The sequence below is a fragment of the Ruditapes philippinarum genome, unplaced genomic scaffold, assembly GCF_026571515.1.
Source record: "Ruditapes philippinarum isolate M1 unplaced genomic scaffold, ASM2657151v2 ctg73_1_1_1_1, whole genome shotgun sequence".
NCBI classification, from domain to species: domain Eukaryota; kingdom Metazoa; phylum Mollusca; class Bivalvia; order Venerida; family Veneridae; genus Ruditapes; species Ruditapes philippinarum.
This window is the reverse complement of record NW_026857427.1, coordinates 271440-295898: the sequence shown is the minus strand read 5'-3', so window position 1 is coordinate 295898 and position 24459 is coordinate 271440. Positions and strand designations below refer to the sequence as shown.

General features: G+C 33.0%; 2 protein-coding genes and 1 long non-coding RNA gene across 3 annotated transcripts in view; 1 reads left to right on the top strand and 2 right to left on the bottom strand.

The window, feature by feature from the left end:
* Positions 1–1245: 1245 nt before the first annotated feature.
* On the bottom strand, positions 1246–3272 carry LOC132749702 (uncharacterized). The gene is made up of 3 exons (XM_060739574.1): positions 2931–3272; positions 2448–2690; positions 1246–1982 (listed from the first exon to the last, which is right to left on the bottom strand). Exons 1-3 carry the CDS (start codon positions 3178–3180, stop codon positions 1450–1452), a joined length of 1026 nt encoding a protein of 341 aa, XP_060595557.1. The 5' UTR covers positions 3181–3272; the 3' UTR covers positions 1246–1449.
* Positions 3273–4794: 1522 nt separating this feature from the next.
* The window catches only part of LOC132749705 (TELO2-interacting protein 1 homolog), a 39787-nt gene continuing 20122 nt past the window's right edge, over positions 4795–24459 (top strand). The window contains exons 1-16 of the mRNA XM_060739577.1: positions 4795–4907; positions 8760–8948; positions 9652–9791; positions 10157–10232; positions 11153–11304; positions 12883–13001; positions 14010–14109; positions 14596–14776; positions 15284–15492; positions 17740–17928; positions 18645–18884; positions 19499–19571; positions 20215–20326; positions 21234–21370; positions 22342–22507; positions 23137–23738. Of these exons, the coding sequence (XP_060595560.1) occupies positions 4906–4907; positions 8760–8948; positions 9652–9791; positions 10157–10232; positions 11153–11304; positions 12883–13001; positions 14010–14109; positions 14596–14776; positions 15284–15492; positions 17740–17928; positions 18645–18884; positions 19499–19571; positions 20215–20326; positions 21234–21370; positions 22342–22507; positions 23137–23738 (2687 nt within the window). The 5' untranslated portion in view covers positions 4795–4905. The remainder of the gene's footprint in view (positions 4908–8759; positions 8949–9651; positions 9792–10156; positions 10233–11152; positions 11305–12882; positions 13002–14009; positions 14110–14595; positions 14777–15283; positions 15493–17739; positions 17929–18644; positions 18885–19498; positions 19572–20214; positions 20327–21233; positions 21371–22341; positions 22508–23136; positions 23739–24459) is intronic.
* On the bottom strand, positions 16082–16994 carry LOC132749716 (uncharacterized). The gene is made up of 3 exons (XR_009628459.1): positions 16805–16994; positions 16371–16471; positions 16082–16201 (listed from the first exon to the last, which is right to left on the bottom strand). It is a non-coding gene; the product is annotated as an uncharacterized LOC132749716 (long non-coding RNA).

Sequence of the window (24459 nt, the reverse complement as noted above, 5' to 3'; positions counted from 1 at the left end):
ATATCAATTCAATTCATAAATAAATCTCCATTCTCATATTCTACTCTTACACACATTTGTCATCTTTTTATGAAAATTTATATCCTATTTCACACTGTTTACAAGAAAACAAGCAGGGGAGTAAGCACACTTGCATTGCATGTTAGATTTAACAGTCAATAGTTTCACATTATTTTCTACCGCTCTATTTCCAATAACAACACAAAGTTTCAATGTCTTGCCACGACGTTCATGATGTAAGTTACCAACCATTTTATATTCTTTTTTATTTGCTTCTTTAATTATACTCGTGTATACCTTTTGTGTGCCTTTAATTTGTTTTTCTTCATTTACCCTTAAACTTTTGTTCTATACAGACTACCCATGCACCAAGTGCAAACCAAAATGGTCTGCACTGATCGCTATTCAGAAAGCATATCTTTGGAATTTTTCCCAAAAAATAATAAATGATTTTGCCAAAACTGAAAAATGAACAAGTCCATTTGAGATATTATTTAAAGACCCATTATGCCCCAGAAATGATATCAATTTTATTTCTCATTTTTTTTTTTAATTTTTGATATCAGTTTTTAAATAAATAATCATCTGCCATATACATTGACTATCTTCTGCAAATACGAGTTATAACTATGTTTGCAATTGGTAGATTTATAGTGAATTAGTATTTTGTATGAAAGTCAAAAAGCTACTTTGTTGTTTACATTAACTTTTCGACACATTACTGCAAGTTACTTTCTTCAGTTGTTAAAAATCTAATATGCTCTAAATCCATTATTCAAAAAATGTTAAACCCATGTTTGACATTTCTAAAGAATTGAAAAATATGGATTTTCAAGGCATAATGTGCCTTTGAGCGGAGAAAGGGTATATGCTCCGAGTTCTTGTTTGTAAAAATAAGATTTCATTCATGTGCTCCCTTAAGGTAGATGAAATATGTATCATACTTGTCTTGTCAAGCTAAAGCCTCCATGGAGAAGTTTCATCAACAAATGATTAACGGAATATACCAGAATTACCAGAATTACATTATAGGTTATAAATTAGTCGTCCCTTTGAACAAAATCAGTTTCTGGTTTTCTCCAGGCTTTCTGTGAATGGTTGTTTGACAAGCTTCATATGTATTTGATTTCATTTTCTGCAATCTTTATTGGGATTTTTTTCTGTTATTTAAACAAAATTTATAATCTATAGGAATATAGAATAGGTTTTGCGAAACAGAGACATAAAAATAAAACCAACAACATGTTATGTTAAACAACTATGTTGTTTTAATCACATATTGCAATGTTTATGCCGAAACGGCATTTAAAAATAAATAAATAATCTTTTGCACAAATAATAGATAATTAAATAAAGATTTTAAACATACAATAACATACAAATATGTGAAAACCAACAAATGTCTCGATATGTAATATGCATCAATATAAATGAAAATCAAACAGAGGTTTAATATAAGTATTTTTTATCACTATTTCTGCAGCATGACAGACGTCTGAAGAAATTAGCAATTCTTCTACCAAAGCCTCCTCTTGTTCTTTTCTGTTGCCTCCTTTCCGCTAATTCATTCTGTTTCGCATTTTGTAACAGCATTTCTACAGCATTTTTGACAATCCTATCCTGTTCCGCCTTACTAAGGTCTTCAGTGTAGTGGATCTTTACTTTGCCGTATTTTGTTTTGATCTTTTTAACTTTTGAAAATTTAGGGAACACTTTTTCTTCCAGTAAGTCATCTTTAACTGAAACCTTAGCATCGGTAAGTTTGTTTGCATCAGAGTTGTCAATACACTCTTTACGTAGGGAGCTAATGCTATCTTCATGTAGATTTCTGTATCTATTTGTGCAATCTTCTAAATGATCTGCAAAACTTTTCACGTCTGAGGTACTGGCACTTATATGACTATTAGACGTGTTGTCGTTGAAATCAGAGATTTTAGCATTTGTTTCATATTTAAAACCTTTCTCCCGGCTGCCCTGTTGCTCTGCAAAACAAACAAAAATAATAAATTTTAAATAAAAAAAACGCGCCTTGCTTTGCAATTGATTTAAATCATGATCCATATGTTAGACATTTTTTCACATGTAATAAGAGTAGTAAAGACTATTTCTATAAATCCAATGTTTGAATATAGATAACTTGTAGTTATTAATTTAGAAAAAACGCCGAGCGTGTGAAGAGACTAGTCTTTTCATCCAGTGGCAGTGGGTTCAAATTCTATCAGACTGTCAGATATTTCGACTAGCACATATAACACTTAAGCGATTACCCAAGAAACGGTCAACAATTATGATTTAAGCGGTTATCTGGGAAATCTTGCAAAAAAAAAACTCTTTGATATAACATTGTAATATGAAACTAAAACAAACAGTCAAACAATTGATAGGAAAAAATTAAACTAAATGCAGTATTTTTAAATATATATATAAAAGGCGACCTGCTGACATACCTTTGCTAGCATTTAATGTGTAATCCATCACCATAGCTTTGATACTTGGTTTAACATCTGTAATTTGCTTCTCAATTCCCTCTGGTCGTCTGATCAAACTGGCGTATAAACTTAAACGACTCTCCAAGTATTCACTCTTTGAAAAATATTCACTGGTTGTGAGATCTGGGGATTCTAGAGAAACTGTTTCAGTAGCCATTTCATCTCTGATATTGTCGTCAGAAGCACTTCCGTCTGATTCATCTAAAGGTACAAAATGATTGTTATTTTATTGCAATTTGTTGTGTAAAACATACAAATTATCTACAACTTCAATAGCATCATAGTGTCTTTACTCTTCATATTTTGAAAATAAGTGGTTTTAAAGCATAACTTTTATCATTCGTTTACTTTAGTTGGCAATTTCTTTCAAGTAAAGAAGAACTCTTCGATGAAACATAAAAATAATATCAAAATGAAAAAGAAAATTATAGATTTAGTTACCATTTGATATTTGTTGGGGTTTAGGATGTTCTTGAACTGTAACCTTCGTTTCAGTTGGACATATACATTTATCATCCTCGGCAATCTGGACAGCTTTCCGTAACATATCGTTGACTATTTCATGAACGACTTGCAAACTGTCTTTTCTCTCTTTTTCCTCCACGCCAGTAATTATTTGTTCGAGTATCATGTCAAGAAATTGTTGAACAGTTTCTGTTATATCATATTGTATTCCGTCACCGCTCTCCATATTTTATCTATCACGAATAAAGAATAATGTTCGGTCTGTTGTGTGCGTTTGTTTTCTGCAACAAATTGACGTTTCCGTTTCCAACGGTTTTGACGTCGCGTCCGTAGTAACTTACGGGGCCAATAAAAAGAGAGCATGACGTCATCTGAGATGTCAGCCTCTGCTTGAATAATGTTTGTTATAATAATATATTGTCGGATAAAAATCTTGCGTTGTGAAGTGTTATGTTATGTGGTTTTGTTTGTTTGTTTGTTTCATTTTACGCCTTTTTCCAACAGTATTTCAGTCATATAGGCGGGTAGTTTCCTAACCGCCGTTCCTGGAGTTACACCAGTACTAGACTACCTTCCTCTGCGCTAAACTACCAAAGCATCTCCCGGGGATCGAACCCACGCCAGAGAGGTAACTGAGTAGAAGTCATCGACTCTAACCCCTCGACCACGGATGGTGTGCTTTTAAATATAGAGCACGATTTCAAATATTAACATATGTTTCACATCTCATCATCATTCATCGGAATTAAATGTAATTTGATATTTATATAACTATTTACTGTTATGAAGTCGAAATGAACAAACAGTATTGATTAAATTAGATCTACTACTTCTGCATCATTACTGCAAAGCTATTTGCTAAAGCTATTTGCAAAATTATTAAAGCTATATATATTTTATTATATACATGTAGTTATAAATGAAAAATTGAGAAATATTAATGAAATAACATGCATATTCCGATTTTCCGAATTTTCACGGTATTTTTTTCACAGCAGCTAGTGAACCATATTTTCCGTATATGCACTGGTTTCTTGTCGGACAACTTCTTCTTAATTATTATTTGATAAGAATTTAGATGAAAGTTGTCCGACAAGACAATGTCACAATGTACAACGAATTCGGGTGGTCATTTAATTGTATAAGCAGATGTTATAGCAATCAGCAAGCATGCATGAGATGCACGTGGTGGTTAGTTTGGGTTGTTAAGGTTACGCGCGGTATATATTTCAACAACTTCATCTCACTAATGGAACTCTAAAAAGTAAGAAAAGTTAAAATTTCATTACCATCATTTAGCATTCTTTTCAAGATTATTTCATAAATAATTTTATAGTAATATAACATAAAAAGACCCTGATTGCTTTCCTAATGTAACAAGTTGGTGGATATAGATCGCATTGATTTTAATAACGATACTGTATTTATCACACACCCGTGCCGATTTTGCGACTCCGTAAATATGGTTTTGCACGGCCGTGCATATATTTTGACGTGAGTTATGCCAACAAAGTGTAAAGACGCGCTAAATGTTAGCGCTATACTATAGGGGTGACTCTTATTTCACTTTAAACGGTCTTTATTTTGGGTATATGATAAATAGAATATTAAATTCGTGTAATTTCATTACTGAATTTATTGCACTCGCTGAATAAAATAATATTATGTTCGCCAGATGCTCGCATAATATAATTTTATTCAACTCGTGCAATAAATTCAGTATTGAATTTACACTCATTCAATATCATCTATATAATATACAATCCATTAGAAAATATTTTATCAACCAAGATAATAACGATCCGCATATAATTATTTTACGGCATCAAACGGCATTTATCCATCGTCTGAGTTACCTCCCTTAGATTTAAGAAAACGCCAGAATGAAAATATTTTTACCCAATATTATTTATCTTGACAGTACTAGTTGTTTTAAAGGAATATATGCAAAATGTAAGTTATTATGTATATTCTTTAGATATTTAAAGCAAAGGCTAGAAAATATCCCAGTCTTTTGTAACGTTATTTATTTGATTGACCTGTATTTTCGCGATGTTAACTGGTTAAAACACGGTTGTTGTCTTTTATACAAATACATTATGTATTATTGTTACCCTTTTAATCATTTAGTCAAACATTTTAATAATACATCTGTCACGATATTGTTCTCGAGGTTACTTCACTGTCACTACAAATCGACGTAACCCGATAGCTGGATTTGTCATTATCAGTCTGTTTATGGTAAATTATTTTGGAGATAGAAAATGGATAATTTGTTCATAATGTATCATATAATTGTTCTATGTAAATGATTTATCTATCTTCTATTATAATGTCAAACCCCTCACTGGTACGTAGACATGTTTGCATGTCAAAATCGCAAGAAAGTTAAGAAGAGTTGTTTAAAAAGAGGATAAAAACATAAAAAATGTAAAAAAAACGGGGCTGGAAAACTAGGGTGAGACATGTTCAATTTAAACCATGGCTGCACTGAACTGCTCTGGGTAAAATGCAGGGGGTAGATGATTCCAGTGGTATACTGCTCTAGGAAAGATTCTGAGAAAGGTAATTTATTGCTGTGAATTACCTATAACACAGGGGTAGTCCAACTAATTAGACTTGTCAAAGAGACACCGAGATAATTTTGGACGGGCGCTGTCTTTTTCCAAGTCCAACCACGAACTGCATTTTTATGCACGGACGCTTCCCAATTAGAAGTTGTTGGGAGCGAAAACTAGAAAAGTTTCAAAGAAACGGTCTACATTACCTGAAAGAGAATCGTTTTTTATGCAAGGTTCCAAATTATCATACTTTAAAGTCGAACAGAAGTCTAAATATTCCACTTTAATTTTTTAATCGTTGAAAATTATTGAAAGCGGCCATATTGGAAAGCGGTGTCATGGTAAAAAACCGTAAACTTGTAAATTTCCATGGTGTAACACAGGTATCGGCGGCAATCGATTGTATTTGCCAACCTTTATTATACAATTTGTTTATGTTTTTTATATGAATTATTGCAGGAATAACTCTTTTATTCACACACAAATATTTCAGCATTAAAAAGAGAATGTGAAAAGGAAATTCTGATAACCTTACTTAGAAATTAAATAGTTTATGATGTCCGATGTCAGATCATACTGCATTTAAGTCCGTTTAAATTGTCAAATTAGATATTATTAAGTTGGACTTTTTAACATCTGTGATCATTAGGTGAAATTTCTGAACTACCTTTTTATTTTATAACCCTGCCATGATTTCCCACATACGAAAATACAATGTAATTGTAGGTACATCTTAATGAATTATAATTATACTATACATGATGAAGCAAAGAAGAATTTCAATTTATATTACACTCCATATCAATTTCTAGTTTGTTATCTTTAAAAGAAATTGAGGACGGTTGTGTAGGGGAAGAAGTTCAAAACAACCAAAAATAACTTTAAAATTCTGAAAGAAAAATCTTAAAATTTCAAACTATAAAATGGAATTTCAGACAGTCCTCAGTAAAATACAATTGTCGCACAGATATGACGGGGTTTATGATAAAAACGCAGCAAGCGGAAATTTAGTGACCGTTATTTAGACGTTGAATAGCATAACAATGTAAGACAGATGGGAGAAATGTTAGAACGACTGTCGCAAAAGGACACCAAAACCTCTGATACCAATTTAAAATTCCATGTTATCTAGTTCCCGCTTTTCATTGAACGGCACCTCGAATGTGTCACATTGAAAGTTCCATGATTACCGCCGTATTATGTACACATCTGTGGATGTTGATTAAAAATTTCAACATTATTATGTTTAAGTGATCAATTCTGTTTAAACCGGCGAAAGGGAGCACTTGCACCTACCAGAGCCGTCTTTGGCACTCATGTGTATTTATGTTTCGATTTTGCAGTTTCAGGCGTTTTTGGTGGGGTTTTTTTTTTGAGGGTGGATACATGTATGTGGATAAGTTTTTTCTGTTTTCTTTACATTTCTTTGCTTGCTTGCCGAACCTTGTATTGATAATCATTATCTGTTTGTTACGGTTCGGTATACATGTATACAATATGATAAACAAGATGAACAAGGAAAGGCGGCGTTCAATGAACGCAACCCCCACACGACCCAGGAACAAGAACCATTGGCAAGGAGCCCAGGAGGATCCTAAATTAAAACGGGACAGGGCGCAAGGGAGAGCACGGTCAGGCTTATCACTAAAATGTAACTGAGAAGGAAATCAAAGAAAATAAATAAATGAATGATTAATAGGACCACTAAGTTAACGGGCACAGGGGAAGGGGATAGGAAATTCGGGGAAGGGGGAGGGGGCGAAATAAAGAAATAAAACTAGGGGCAAAGGGAAGATACTTACCAAAGACGAGAAAACAACAAGGGACACAAACAAAAGTGTCACCAAAACAGTATGAAACAACAAGACATACACCTTATATATTTATAAGTCTCTTAATCTGTTCATTTGAAAATTCTGATCTTCTCAATGACTTTTTTTTAATATCCTCTACTTAAAATTTATTTCAATTAAAATATGTGACCCTTCTTTTATAGTTACACAGCATATGGCTGGATCACAATAAAGTTCCTTTTTAGTAAATTAATAAAGTATGTCAAGAAGACATTTAACTTTATCAATAGGTTTAATATGGTATTATATATCGGCAATCGGTGAAAAAGAGCTCTTGAAATATTATTTGTACAAATACTGAATAATTTGAAGTGTATTTCAAATAGTTTCCTTCAATATTTCTTTTACGTTCTTAATTGTCATATAAATATGCATGTATAAATGAAGTCAGTATTTTATCCGAGAGTGACATTTGGCAGTCATTAGCAGTAAACAAGAAGCCAAACCACCAATTGATAAATGTTGAGTACATGTATTAAAATATTTAAAAAAATATTAAACAACAGTACTTGTACGTAGCCTATTTGCGACCATTGCATTTTAGGTTAAATACAATGATACTTTTCAATAGTATTTAATAATGCACACATTTATTAAAAAATAATGAATAGATTTATTTCCCCCGATATTTTGTTTAATTTAATCTTCATGCGTAACCCACACTTACCTGCTAGACACACTGGTAGCTACTACCAGCTTTCACGGAATCAATTTTTTACGATGACGTCATAACATGTCCGCCGAAGATAGAGTAGACAGTACAAATTTGAAATAAATCGCATGTATGCGTTAAGACAGGTACAATCTAATATTTTTTCTAGGAGAAGTTAGTACTAAAATTTATATTCTATTGATCTTTAGAGGTAATTGAAGTTACTTTCAGGTTTAAGCAGTAAAAATTAGTCCAAACTATCGAAAGTGTTGCCGGTAGAATTTCCGTGCGTAAAAATGACAGTTAAAATTAGGCGTAACGGTTTGACAGTAAGAAAAAAAAAGTCTGTAAAATGGGTCAAACCGTTCACGCCAAATTAATTAGGCTAACACAGGGGATGGCCATGGCATGATGTTCGGGAGAGGGGTTTAACATATTCTTCTATGGGGATAGCAACTAGACCATGGTGAGTCCTGTAAAAAAGGGATAACCTAGCATCTTATTGTCTGAGTTCCAGTTTACAAGGTTTAAGGGAGTGAAGCATGTCCGTGATGCTAGAGCTCTGGACCATAATCTAGCTTTTGGGATCCATCAGACTGCTCTTCTGTGGACATTTTATTTTGATCTATTTGTTTTTTTAAGTATTGTTGTAAATTGTAGCAATTAATACTCATGAATTTGTTTCCTTAATACCATATCATATGATATGATGAATCACAGTTTATTTTTCACATTTCAGGGATGCCTTGCGAACAGAAGCTTTTTCTTTGTTGAAGCCATTTTGTGTCACACTAACAAAGGATCATACAAGAGAAAACATTGCCAAACTTTTTACTGCATTGCAGTCAGTTGACATTTTATTCCTCCAAGATCTACAGGAATATGTTATTTTCCCTCTTAGGATTATACTGAAACACCCGAAGAAATGGTGAGTCAAATAACTGTAGTCAATACAGATTTTCCAGTTACAACATAATTATAATCGTAGAAATACTGAATAAACGGTCTGTTTTCTGCTCACCATACTGACTAAGGCTGTTGCAGTGATTTTTTTTCCCATTTTCAAAACAATCTGTGGTTTATGAAGGGGAAAACATAGCGTGATAAATCTCAAAACTTAGTGGAAACCTGAAAGCAAATTCCAGCAACTGAAAATGGAATTTACCTACACATTTTATGAAAAAAAATAATTTCAGTTCATTTTATTTTAGGCTAGGGGAAACAGCCCTTATGGCAACTACATTCTTTTGTACTTGGAATGATGTTAAACAATTTTAACTTAATTCAGTTTCTTCATCAGAAAAAATAGGTTTTATGAAGTGAAAAGAACTCGCATGCTTGTGTTAAACTTTTGAAAGTTTTGCTCAATTGATAAAGATTAAAAGAGCAGAAAATACAGTAATTATAGGTAAAACGTTAACATCTGATTTGGAACACTAGGTAACACTAAACCATAGTTTGATAAATCATGAAAAACTTTAACCCTGCAACTAAATTACAGTGCAAAATTTAACAGTTTTCTGACTTGAATGCTATTTTAGAATACATTATCACTATTTGTTTCTGCTTACCCTACTGATTCTTCAGACTTTAAACCTGTAATAAAGAAACAATTGTTTCTCTATTTATAGCAGTCAGGATTTGTATCTAGATCTGTACACATGTATGGAGTATGTATTGGGACATACAAAGGTGACAAGATGGGATCTGTTCCAGGATATATTCCACAATGCTACAGCTATGCTGTCATGTCCTACAGACCAGAGTAAAGGTTTGTTCTCTATTGTTTATTTATTAATGTGTTTTTGTTGTTTTTTCTGCAAGTTAAAATTTTTCAGCAGTTTTAGATTTTAGAATGACAATGCATAAGGAAATGTTCTAGTCCTTAAACCTAATCTTGAAGGTAAAGTAAAAAGTCCTAAATCCTTATCTTTAAGTTAATGTAAAAGAAAACGAGACTTATGTTATGCTGAAAAATGTCATCTTAATATAAGAAGAAATTCAACAAATAAAAAATGAAGTACTTTTTTCATTACTAATTTGATATAACAATGACATGGTGAAAAAGATGGCTGAGTGTAGGAAGTTAATTCTTACTCAAAGTGTTTCATAATAAAGATTAGTTTTATTTTACAGTTGCCACATTGAGTGAGGAATTGAAGATAGCCATTATACAGACTTTAAGAACATTGGTCAAAAACTCGGAGTCCAGGTAAAATAGTTTTCTTGTGATAACAATAATAATACTGTGACATAAATTAAACTTTGCCTTGCTAAATTTATTTATATAATTGATTTGCCCTTTATACCCACTTAGAAAGGTAAACAGATTTTGCCCTAGTCTGTCTGTTGGTTATACTTACAAAACAGTGGAATGTAGGAACATCTAGGTCCTTTTAACACATTTTAAGTTGATTTTTGAACAGTCTAGTTAATGGACTTCAGTATAAGAATATTACTATTGAACCGTCGAAAGTATAGTCTTGAATGTAGACAAATTCTTCATATAGGTCATATAGGTTATTAATTATGCATGCTTTTAGAGTTGGGCTTTTTGTATTTAAACTTCTAATATAATGAAATGAATCTATTTTTATGTTTATCTCATTCTTGACAAATTTTTCAGTCAAAAAACAGGGGAGGGTGCAGAATAATGTGTGGTAAATGGGATAGATATTCAATCGGAAATAGTCTTATGTACTTTGTAATATATACATGAAAGTACAGCTGTTGCTGTATATAAAAGAGCATTGAAATTGCCTTTGTCAGTGTTTTTTTCCAAAGTCTTCTGTGAATATGCCTTTGTAGTTTGAAATGTGAAAATTAGTGCCTTAATGTCTTTATTTATGGAAATAGTGTTATTTTATGCTGTTAAAATTAGCTATTGAATTAGAAAGTCATAAAGTGTTGGGAAATGCACTGATTTCACGATATAAACACCTTATGAATTAAAGTCTTGCAGTTTAATGTCTGTTTTTCTAATATTTTTTAAGGTATTGACACTTCAATAACTACAATTTAAAAAAGTGAATTTTCATAAAAACAATTGTGAAAATAATATAAAATGTGATAGATTTGATATCTCACTGATGGAATGATAATCTCATTGAAGTGATATTCTCTATATTTCAGTGTAGTACAGCACCTGTACACAATACTATGCCTGCCACTACTTGGACATTCAGTATCGCTCTTACTAAATATAGCCGAGGTGGAGAGAGCTAGAAATCTGCGTATACTAGCGATGGAATGCCTACTTGATTTCAGCCAGGCTGACTCAAAACGTATGTTCTAGATCTTTTCCCATATATTTGTTTTAAACTTTAAAATTAAAGGCACATTATGCCTCAGAAATGAGAAAAGTTTTGCTTCTCTAGAAACGGCAAACATTTATTTTATAATGTCAAATAATGGTTTCAGAACATTTAAGGTGCTTGTTACTTGGCATCTCCTAAGTGTCATAGCACCACTTAAAAGAGTATTGTATTTTCAATATTAAAAGTAAAATGAACCATAAAGATGTTAAAACACTAAAATCTTGTGTTCTCGAGAGATTTGATCATTTCTGTCCGATAAATTTTTTGATCTTTGATATTTTAAATTATTTTCTTGTTAATTTGTTTGATTTTATTGAAGCACACTGACACTGTTAAGGTCATTTAGGGTATATGGTGATTTTTAGCTCGACTTTTCTATGAAAAGGGGAGCTATCCTACTCGCCCCGGCGTCGGCGTCGGCGTTAGCGTTGGCGTCACACCTTGGTTAAGTTTTTCGTACCACCCCACTTTATTTCAGAAGTATTACAAGTATGGCTTTGAAACTTACCATACTTGTTCACCATCATAACCTCCATCTACAGACAAGAGTACATAACTCTGTCAAGGTTTTTGACAGAATTATGGCCCTTTTTTGACTTAGAAAGTGTATTGAGCTTGGTTAAGTTTTTTGTACCACCTCACTTTATTTCAAAACCATTGGAGGTATTGCTTTGAAACTGACCATACTTGTTTACCATCACGACCTTCATCAACAGACAAGAGGACATAACTCTGTCAAGGTTTTTGACAGAATTATGCCCCTTTTTGACTTAGAAAATACATTGAATATGGGTAAAATCTACTTATTGCCTTAACCCTTTGAGATATTGCTTTGAAACTTTTAATGCTATTTCACATCATTACCCCCATCTGTACGCAAGAGAAGGTAACTCTGTCAAGGATTTGTTTTAAAAATTAAGGCCTTTTATCGACTTAGAATCTTGGTTAAGTTTTTAGTACCAGTCCACTTTTTGACTGAACTGTTTGAGATATTAATTTGAAAGTTGGAATACTTGTTTACAATCATGATTCCCAAACATGTCCAGGAGAAGGTAATTCTGTCAAAGATTTTATTTGAATTATGGCCCTTAACTGTCAATGTTTTGTATTATAGGCAAGCACTAAAAAACTTAAAAAATCTAAAAAAATTCATTCCTATCCACTTGTTCACTTTACCATAAATTATGTCATATAAACATTGCTGTAATATTCAAGGGTATCAAACAACTAGTTCACTTTAAAAATACAGAGATTCTTGTATTGCCTTTTACTGCAAAAACTTTTTTTATTGGCAAGCAATAAAAAAGTCGAGCGCGCTGTCTTACGGACAGCTCTTGTTCAGCTTTGTTGTAGGAGGAAGACATCAGGTGCTCCTTCATGCATTATTTCGGGCACAAACTGGCACCTGAGTAGAACGGCTGACCTGCTTGCCAGTTGGATAATGTCCTTACCTTAAAGAATCAGCATCCCTGGCAGAATTCAAACCCTCAGCAGTGAGGGGTAACTGATTTAAGCACTTGTAATTGTATTTAATCATAATTTCAGTAAGTCAATGTATGAAAGCAGATATAGGGAACCTGTATGCCTCATTTCTACCTGGCATCTCTGTAACCCTGTGCAAGATAATTACTGGTGATACTAAACAGGGCTTTGCTGTTACATCTGTAAGTTTTTATTCTGTTTATATAATTCAAAGTATCTATTTTCTTAATGTTTTACAAGGTAATAGAGAAAATATGAATCCCTATAGAACCACTAAAATGTCAAAATTGAAAATGTGGTAAGCTCAGTTTGATTAAGGTGCTTCTTGGACAGAAGTGGTAATTGCAACTACTGTCAACACCCCATGGCACCGGCTTAAGCAGAATTCAGCATATTAACATGAAATGTAAAATATTGCATTTAGAAACAGTTGCAGATGTGGTCATATGGCTGTTAACCTGGAGTTTTCAATGTGACATGTTTGTGTCATTCAGTTAAAAGCTAGTATGGTACCCCCATTATAACAAGGTTGCACAAAAGGTTATAATTCTCATTAAACAATTTTATGTCAAGTGATATGAATTTCTGTGACTTTAAAATTGAACAACATTTCCTTTGTTACTTTGGTTTTGTTTGAGGCTATAATTATAATAAAAACCTGCTCATTCTGCATTCTATTGTTTACACTTACGTTTCTGGAACTAAAAAGTGATGAGCTTTTTCCACCTCTGTAGAGCTAGGCCAGCATACACTTTCATGCGATGTAACCCGACTTACTTCAACTTTTCATCTTTATATCATAATAATACTGCATGTTTGTAACATCGCTTTTCATTGGATAATCATGACGTTTATATAGTTTTATATACACGGCTGTTGTTGATTCATGAAGAAATCTTACTTTTTTTCTAAAAAATGATGTTTGCTGTATTATAAATTCGTTATAAAGGTTGTTGATAGGTTATATGGCCGTATTTAAACAGCTGTTTGCAATATAACCCTCGCCTAGCGATTGGGTTATATTTACAAACAGCCGTTTATATAGGCCCATATAACCTGTCAACAATCTTTATAACTAATAATATAAATGACAAGTCTATGTTAGAAATTCAGCAAGTTTATGGTTTAAATAAATAAGTTAATATCTATGACTAAAGATTTATAAAAATATGAGAATGATATTGTTATAGAAAGCTGTATATGTATGGATGAGGATAGTAAGTCTAGTGATGGATGATAAACTACTGGAGGTATACAGACAAAAACAGGGCAGCAAGTCTAAGGATCAGAGTAAGTATTAAATAATGATTCCTTAAGTTGCCAAACCATTACTTTATTCAAAAATCATGTATGTGTGAAACACTATATTTGTGCATGTATTCTGCATGATAATTAAGCACTGTTTTTAATTCGCAATGTTTCTTCATGGTTACTAACAGAGCGATATTTCTGCAAATTTTGACATCAATTTAATTCATTGTTCTTTTTCCATAAAGATACATGTAGACATAAATCTTCAGAAGCATCTGAAATTAAAAATAATCGCTTTCATATTTAAAGGTGTGAGTATTTAAACATGTAACATGCTCTAAATTCATTATTAAAACATTATAAAAAACATGTTTGACATTTCTAAACAATTAAAAAACTTATTTCTGAGGCATAATGTACCTTTAAGAAGTAATGCCTTGATGAGGTTTTACAGTTGGTACCAAATTCCAGTGTTATGACACCCATGTCTTTTCCTATCCTTGAACTATTATATCTATATTATAGAGGATTTAGATGAAAGGCTGGCCGGACTGGTTGTGACAAGAGATGAGAACTGGGTGAAGACAACAAGCGGGAATCTGTTCATCTTGGTGAAACAGGTGGCTACTGTACGAAGTCATTGCAACTGGAGGGTGAGGCTAGGACTGGTCGAATGTGCAGAACATCTTCTACTGCATTGCTCACAGTAAGTTTCTAATCAAACACAACATGTTAGAAATTGAATTGATTTTTTTGAAAAATTGTAATCATTTAAAAACAAACAAATCTCCAATTAAGAGAAGTTAGGAGTTAATATACATTTATTGTAGACAACATGATGATAATCTTGTTATATTTTAGAAACCCAGGTTTCCTTTTTGGGTCAGTTTTAGCTTTCATCACCAAATTTGTCAATCAGAAAAAGTTTGTGTCAATGTTTCTAAAGTTTGCTTCAGTACTTGTAATGTCCTATCCAGTAATGTCCTATCCAGTAATGTCCTATCCATCTGAGCCTAGAACTTTCCAGTATTCACTGTATTATGGGTGATCTACAGGTACAAAAAAGAAGCCATTGGCAATCTAAGGAAAGGAACCCTGAAACTATTTTCGACAGTCACTATTTCTTTCATTAAACAAGTTAGCATGATGGTTTGATATTAAATAAACTGCAAACATAAATGGAATTGAATATAGCGAGACTATATAATTTTAGCTCAATGAAGGACAGTGTACCTGCGTTTCTGGAGATCCTAGTAAGCCTAATAGGGGATGACTTCACTAAGGTAGCCAGTGGGAGCCGGCATGCCCTGGAGTTGTTCAGTCAGAGTCAAGCTGTAGATCAGCAACATCATCTCACGGAGATCCTAGAAGAGAATCTCCATAAACTAGCCACCTCATTACCTAGACAGATACAAACTGCAGGTTCATAACATTGTCTTATTTTTGTGGTTTATCTTTGATCTTATGTTGTGTATTATATTAGTTATAAATAAAGTTTTTTGACAGATTAAATGGCCCAATGTAAATAGTTGTTTGCATATACATGGATATTGCAAATAACTGTTTATATACAGTCTGTCAAGAATCTTTGTAATAATTTTTAGCTCACCTGTCACAAAGTGACAGGGTGAGCTTTTGTGATCGCTTTTCGTCCGTCGTCCGGCGTCCGTAAACTTTTACTTTAAATGACATCTCCTCATAAACCACAAGGCCAATTTCATCCAAACTTCACAGGAATGTTCCTTTGGTGGTCACCTTTAAAAATTGTTCAAAGAATTTAATTCCATGCAGAACTCTGGTTGCCATGGCAGCCGAAAGAAAAAACTTGAAATATCTTCTTTTAAAAAACCATAAGAGCTAGAGCTTAGATATTTGGCATGAAACATCTTCTAGTGAGTGTCTACCAAGTTTGTTCAAATAAAAGCCCCGGGGGTCATTGATTTTCCCTATATGCATATAGTAAAAACTTAAAAATCTTCTTTTAAAGAACTCAAAGAGCTATGGCTAAGATATTGAGCATCAAACATGTTCTATTAGGTGTCTACCAAGTTTGTTCAAATAAAAGCCCTGGGGTCAAAATTGGCCCTGCCCCGGGGGGTCATTGATTTTCCCTATATGCATATAGTAAAAACTTAAAAAATCTTCTTTTAAAGAACCCAAAGAGCTAGAGCTAAGATATTTAGCATGAAACATGTTCTAATGGGTGTCTACCAAGTTTGTTCAAATGAAAGCCCTGGGGTCAAAATTGACCCCGCCCTGGGGGGTCATTGATTTTCCCTATATATGCATATAGTAAAAACTTTAAAAATCTTCTTTTAAAGAACTCAAAGAGCTATGGTTAAGATATTTAGCATCAAACATGTTCTAATAGGTGTCTACCAAGTTTGTTCAAATAAAAGCCCTGGGGTCAAAATTGGCCCCGCCCCAGGGGTCATTGATTTTTCCTTATATGTGTATAGCAAAAACTTAAAAAATCTTTTTTTGAAAAAACCCAAATAGCTAGAGTTAAGATATTAAGCATGAAAACATCTTTTAGTGAGTGTCTACAAAGTTTGTTCAAATAAAAGACCTGGGGTCAAAATTGGCCCCGCCCCGGGGTCATTGATTTTTCCTTATATGTGTATAGCAAAAACTTAAAATCTTCTTTGAAAAAAACCCAAATAGCTAGAGTTTAGATATTAAGCATGAAACATTCTTTTAGTGAGTGTCTACAAAGTTTGTTCAAATAAAAGACCTGGGGTCAAAATTGGCCCCGCCCCGGGGTCATTGATTTTCCTTATATGTGTATAGCAAAAACTTAAAATCTTCTTTGAAAAAACCCAAATAGCTAGAGTTTAGATATTAAGCATGAAACATATTCTAGTAAGTGTCTACAAAGTTTGTTCAAATAAAAACCCTGGGGTCATAACTGGCCCGGCCCAGGGGTGTCACTATATGTGTATAGTAAAAACTTAAAAAAAATCTTCTTTTAAATAGCCCAATGAGCTAGAGCTTAGATGTTTAGCATGAAACATCTTCTTATGGGTGTCTACCAAGTTTGTGCAAATAAAAGCCCTTTGGTTAAATTGGCCCTGCAACGTTTGGGGGTGGGGGTTGGGGGGGGGGGGGGGCCTATATACAGGTGAGCGACCTCAGGGCCATCATGGCCCTCTTGTTATAAAACAGCAAACTACCTTTGAGAAAAACATGGAATATCTTCATAAATTGACAGCAGACGTATATTTATGATTTTTATAAACAGTGTCACGATTATTCAAAGAAAGGTGATAATATGATAAATTTTTCGTATTATATAATGCACTTTGAGGCCCATTTGAAATAACCTAACCCCCAGGGACTTTGTTTCCAGTTAGCTTACAAAACGTCTGTGGTCCTAGTCATGCACACGTTTGTGTCTGACATAATGCACAGAAGGGCGTCTGAGGTCTTCCTCCACCAGTAAAGCTGGAAAATCTCCATATGACCTACACTGTGTTGGTGCGATGTAAAACCCAACCCCCCAAAAAACACAAAAAACCTAAGACAATAGCATCTTATACAAATTGAAATGCCAATAAGGACTTTATTTTTTTAAAAGAGACTAGTTTGGCATGTTTCAAAGAAGTAAATACTTTTTTTCATACAAAATATAGCAGTATAATATGATAATTGATTATGATGATATTATAGAGGAAGAAGATAAGATATCATTGTTGAACATGTTGGCCGGTTATATCAGTATACTGGGATCACGTGTGAAGAACTTCCTGTTATCATTACCACATCTAAAGAGACTGTCACTAGCATTACTGCAGATTCTAGAACTAGAGTGTTCCGATATAAAGATAGTAGAGGAGAGAACCACGGTAACTGGGCTAGGTAATGTAGCTTATATTATATTCTGTTTATGGTAATGATAATGACACATTGCTTTGTTGTTGTAAACATTTTGTTGATAGATAAGGTTTGTCTGTTTGATGTAATTTGAGTAACTTACAGAATATAATCATAGTTGGGGTATCGACAGCCAGGTGGGTAAGATTGTTGACTTCAAACCACTTGCCCCTCACCCCTGTGGGTTCAAATTTTAATAGAGACTTTGAATATATTGATGTGAGGAAGCTATCCAGCTGGCTTATGGAACACCTGAGGTCTTCCTCCACCATTAAGCTGGACCTGTTTAGTGTGAAACCCAACAAATAAATCCACTACCACTAAAAAATCGTCATATGACCTTAAAAGTGTCAGCTTGACTTAAAACCTGTCACAAATAATAATCATTGTTATTTTGTTGTCTAAATAGCCTATTGAAACCTACATCAAAGACAATAGTTTTAAATATACTGTACCAGTAGAATTATACCAACTATAATGGATGACATTTGCCACTGTAATACATCCAGGCCTACCTGCACATCCAGCCCAGATTTTTATTGTTTGACTGCTAAATTTCAGTGCTTGAAATTGCTAAAAGTAATAGGTTTCAGTCAAGACAAAAGTTCTTTATAAACAAATTGGCATAGTAAAGATTAATGTAATTAAAGTTCTTGTTAATTAATCTATATATCATTTTCTAGTTTAATTTTCTGTTTCAGGTAGTGGAGGTATAACAAACGAGGCATGTAGTATTATACGTCCTAGAAAATACTTCAAACATTTCAGTAATGATCGAATCTTCCAGAAGGTACAGGGGGTGTGTCATCTCCTTGGTTACTATGGTGATATACATCTATTAATAGATCACTTCCTGGATATATTTCACGAGAGCAGCATGTTTAAGTTACAGGCAACTCTAGTCATCAATGAAATAATGCTGGGTACCACTGGGGAATTAGGTATATAAGTCTTTATATAGTCAAATAGTTTTGTTTGTGTCTATCTTGTTGCGTTTTATTTCTATCCTTTTGGTTTTATATTCTTCATGAAAACTTCGTAGCCGCTAAATTGGATTGACGGACTAATTGAAGATTGGGAAGTGCTATCCTGCTCACAGGGTTTTGGCGTCTGCATACACATTAATATCACACCTTGTGATAGGCCACATTTTAACTACACTCATTCAGATGTTATTTTAAAACTTGGAATACCTTGTTTTAAACCTATCGCTTCCAATGCAATTAGAATTCAAAACATCTGCTTTTATTCAAGGATCAAGCATTGTTGAATAAAAAATCAACTGTCCATGTCCCTATTGTTTAAATCATTCTTGTATACATAGATAAGTTTGTTGGTCAGATAAATTATGAATGAATGACTGTAATTTTGATTATTATGCCTTGTATCATAAATTAATGTTACTTTACGACATATCTGAATTTCGCAAAGTACTGTTTTTACATCTTCTATTGAATGTTAATAAAGATAAAAAGGAATATACATGTTAAATTGTGTACATTTATTTAGTAGGGTGACATGCTTAAGTATTTTTGTTTACTATTTACTATTACAGTTTGTACGAGTAACACAAAGAATGGTAAAAGCTGGAATAAACATAGTAGAGATGAGATTGACAGCGTTATTAGGTAATATTAGAACTTAATTAATATAGTCAGGGATGTTTGTAATAAGGTAGTGTTATTTTAATGATAATAATAACAATGTTATTCTTCCTTTTTGGAGCTCGTTTGTGGTACAACTTACAGGGAACGGAATGTTGGTGATTCTACTCAGGTGCCTGTTTGTGCCTGAAATAATGCACGGAAGGGCACCTGAGGTCTTCCTCCAGCAGTAAAGCTGGAATGTCGCCAAGTGACCTATACTGTGTCGGTGTGATTTAAAACCCAATCAAACAAACTTACAGGGAATGTTTTTGGAAAGGAAATAAAGTAAAATAGATTTGAGAAAACAGCCATTTTGTGAATTTTATCACAATATTTTTGGGGAAGCAAACACTAAATGGAGAAGAGGTTGTTTTTATTTACTTGACAGGTCAAATGATAGAGAAAAGACACTTAGGTGTACATTTACAAAAATGTTATTGTGCTATTCAAAAATAGAAGATGATAAAAATATTTAAGAGAAATGGGGGAAAAACTATGCTTGTTTACTATCAATTTATAGTGTTGATACCTTCTTTTGGCATATCTTGAAAAGTATGCAATAATAAAATTCTATGTTATTTTGTGAAACATTTATTTGAAATAACAATTTTTGTTTAAACTTCAGAATGTTGATAGAAGAGTATTTGAACCCTGTGAACTTTGACCTTGTGACTTCTGTGACTGGTTCCCAGCCTAAGGTTCAGTCACTAGAACAGCAGTTGAGAGGTTTGGCTTTAAAAACTCCCCTAGAAACCAAAACGGGAAGATGAATGAATTTGTGCGATTGCCCTTTTCTGGGGGGATTTGGAAAAATTTGCCAGGTTTGAATTGATGTTTATTCATTTTACCCCTTAAATTATTAAAATTTAATTTATATCCCAAAATGCGAACTGTAAAGTTATAGGAGTGGGATCAAATATTTGTTAAACAGAATGCTTTGAACATATTAACCTCTTACCACTTTAAATTTATTAAATGGACTTGGCCATCTTTAAATCTTACCAAAACCATTCATCTTTTTTAGGGGACAATTCAAAATGTGAACTAGTGAACAGTGCAGACCATGATGGTCTGAATACTGGGGATTTTTTTGGCTTATTTTTTAGCCGATATTCGGTCATATTACGAATTGAAAATACTATATTATTTTCCCAATCAACAGGAAAAATTGCAAAATATAAATATTGAATAACAAATTCTAAAATCTTTGAAAATAAGGGCTTCTTCACTGTTATAGTGCTTAAATGTTTGAAGATGCCACCATAGACAGTGATTCTTTGCATTCATTTAAGCACTGCAACATGTAAGTCATGCATTTTTTACCAATTTTTAACAAAACATAGCTGAAATTTCCAATTCCATGGGTAAGGGTCATGTTCCTAAAATCCTGGAAAAGAAACCTTGAATAGTGAACAGTGTAGATCATGATAGTCTGCATGATGGTCTGCACTGTAGGCATGGATTAGTTGCTGCCAGTAGACTGAGGGTTCAGAATGCTTAACATTTTCATTTCTGTATTTTTGTCTCTGTATTTAATAGATGAAAATAAATTAAGTGTTGAAGCACTTGCAACAAAAATGACTTTTCAGCAGGGTGAAAGTGGTAGAAATATATTCTTCATTTAGTTTGTTTGTAACATTTTAGGTATTAAAGAGTAGTTATGAGAGATTATTGATACATGTATTATACCCGATGTTAGAGAAACTCGGTGATGATACGGCCTATATCAGTAACGCTGCCTTTATATCACTCTGGGACGTCTGCACTGCTTGTAGATATAAGTAAGTTGGTTTTTCTTTTCAATCCTTGAATACGTAACTTTAAGACATAAATGACAAGTTAGTTCCACCAGTGTCGAGTCAGACCAACCAATTTAAAGAGAGCATTAAATTTGTAATCCAGGAATCACTGGAGTAAAACTTAGACAAGGCAAACTTTCTCTGTGACAATTAATCTCAAAGATCTAGTCTAATGGTCATTTGTCTCCCTTGGCTGATTCAGAAATAATGTCGGAGTACCATACTAGTCAGTTGCTTATGAAAAAATTGGCAGTTACTCGTAAGTTATCCAGTAAAGCCCATTGTGTGGGCCGACTGCCGAGATATTACAAAAATCTGTTGAAATTAATGTAAAAACAAACCTAACTGTACTCGGACATTCTGAAACTGTTTACCGTTTTGGGCAGACTTTAAATTGTGGACGGGTAAATTTTAACACTTTAATATTAAATACCTTAATTAACAATGGAGACTTCTAAATTTAAAGCAAGGCAAATCAGTTTTCCAGTCTGATCAGAATGAAAGTGAAACTAAAAGAAAAAGAATTTTATCCTTTAGTTTAAATTGATAAGAAAGTTACATGGTGTCAAACATTAAAGTGACATTTTGCTAATATTTTTGCTGTCAAGTTGAATGGGTAATATAATTCAACAGACTGACTATTATAATGGTTTTTGACCAGAAATTGATAATAATTAGAACTACTAAAATTATAATAAGACTACCCCACTCTTCTTAAAAATGTTACAAGTAAGATACATTCTGAATGATATTTATGGAAATGCCTGTGGGTCACGTGGATTATTGATTATTTTTGTATATTGAACATAATTATGGCAAAATATAACTATATTTTGACTTTTTATTTCATTCCTTTATTTTGACTTTTTCCTATGTACTCAACATTTGCCCATGGATGGGCATTATGTCACTTTATCATGTTTTCTGATTTTGTTGATTATGTTGTTTTATAGATCACTAGATGAGTTGATAAGGAACAACTGTGATTATCTGATGAACGCTATATCATTGAGGTTACGTCATCTCAACAGGAACCGGAAGTGCCCCCTTGTGCTCAAAGTTATGTTACAATATAGTAGTGCAGAGTTACTGCCCTTGATTGATGATACGATTAATGAGGTAATTTTTGTGAAAATTTTATCTCTAAAAACTTTAAAATACTGTAATAAAATTCCTCATATAAATGTATGATGGTTATTTTTGGCATGCTTTCTTCAGTTAACTAAAATCCACATTAATTTCTTTTTCTCAGGGGGTCTATAAATAAAAATTTTTTGTCAGAAAAATAAAAACGTCTTTTTTATCTATACCCCTTTTAAAGCGGGAAAATTAAATTAAAATATATTTTAAAAACAAATTAAAGTGAAATTCAGGATTGTTCCCTTGGCATTGAAAAAATAATTTTGTACATATTGAAGAAATCTTACAAGTCTTTGTAAAATATATGATACATCAAAGATCATTTATCATTTCAATGCTTATTTAAAGAAATAAAGATTTTGGATTCGTCAGTGCGAGGAAACTTTCCAGAAAGCTTACAAAAGGTCAGTGGTGAAGGTTGGTGGTATTACCGAGGTGCCTGAAATAATGCAAGGGGCATTTGAGGTCAAGTTGAAAAGTGGCCATATGACATTTACAGTGCCATTTTAATTTAATATCCATCAAACCAAACAATAATGACTTGCTTATACCAGTTAGTATGCATCAAATTTATGATTGTTTATAATAATTATTTTATTGTTTTCCAGATTTTGGAATCTTTAGATGATCATTATGCAGAAGAGTCTGTTCTTTTTATGAGTGTACTTAATGAACTCTCTAAAGCTGTGGTGAGATGGTTCCCAGCTGATGACAGTAATAAAACTGGTAAACAGTCTTGTACATGTGGGAACCAGCCACATTGTCAGTGCCATAGTCGAACAAATAGTACAAATTTATTGGACAATGCAACAGGTGTAACAGAGAAACAGACTAGTGATGAAAATCTTGTGACTTCAGCGGGACAAAAATGTTGTAACAGTGATTGTGGAGCTAAAAAGTGTGTAAGTTTTAAATGTCAGAATAGTGGTACTGAAAACATGGGAATTAGTGGTAAATTAACATGTAAATGTCACTGTTCTTGCCAATTAAATGACACAGTAAATTCAACAAATAATTGTTCACATAAGTTAAATGACATGAATAAGGGAGGTAATCAGTGCATAGAAGGTGCACACTCGTTGACCAGTGGAAATGATCCTGACAGAATAGGGAGAAAAACAGAAGAGTTGAAGAGCTACTTTTCTAACCTTCTGAGACTAGAGAGGGAAGCAAGAGGGGAGTTCACTGAGGAGGAACTTCTAGATTTCAGGTATGTTTTAACAGTATTCTATTTTGTTTGGTTGTCATAGTTTCCATGTGTTTGACAGAGAATCCCATAGAGAATTTAAAAGGGGCTTATCTGAGGTGAAAAAGCCTAAAACATAAAATTTGAAATTCTTACATAGACCAATTTAAGGATATTATATGGGGAAAAAAGCAAAACATATTAAAGAAAACGACTCGGGTTAGAATTTTAATTTTTTGTGTGATTCTTAACCAGCTTTACGCTTTTCATTTTTGGGTCAATTTGCATTATGAAAATTATTATTTTGGAAGAGAATGATCTGAAAATTAGCTCGCAAGCAATTGGTCTCAACCTACATCAAATGGTGCACAAATATTCGGAAATTTCCAGTCCTGTCATGGAATAAAATTGTTATATTTAAGTAATAAAAGAATATCCTGGAAAAAGTATTTTGATGTCAAATTTACTTTCTTTGATTTGAAATGTGTTAATGCAGTTAATCTTTGGCCAAAGTTCACAGTTACTGCTACCTGTAATAGAATGAGTATTCTACTCCGTCTTAACTTTAAGCCCAATGTTTTTATTACAGTTAAGTAAGGTGTTGCTCTTCAACTTGTTACACATTTTGTATAAAGTGGCACTATCAATGTTATCTTCTAGAACAACATGAGGTAATTTTATTGAGAAGTACAAAGAAATCATTTATATAATTATAAAGAAGTTTTTTTTTTCAACATTTCAAAAA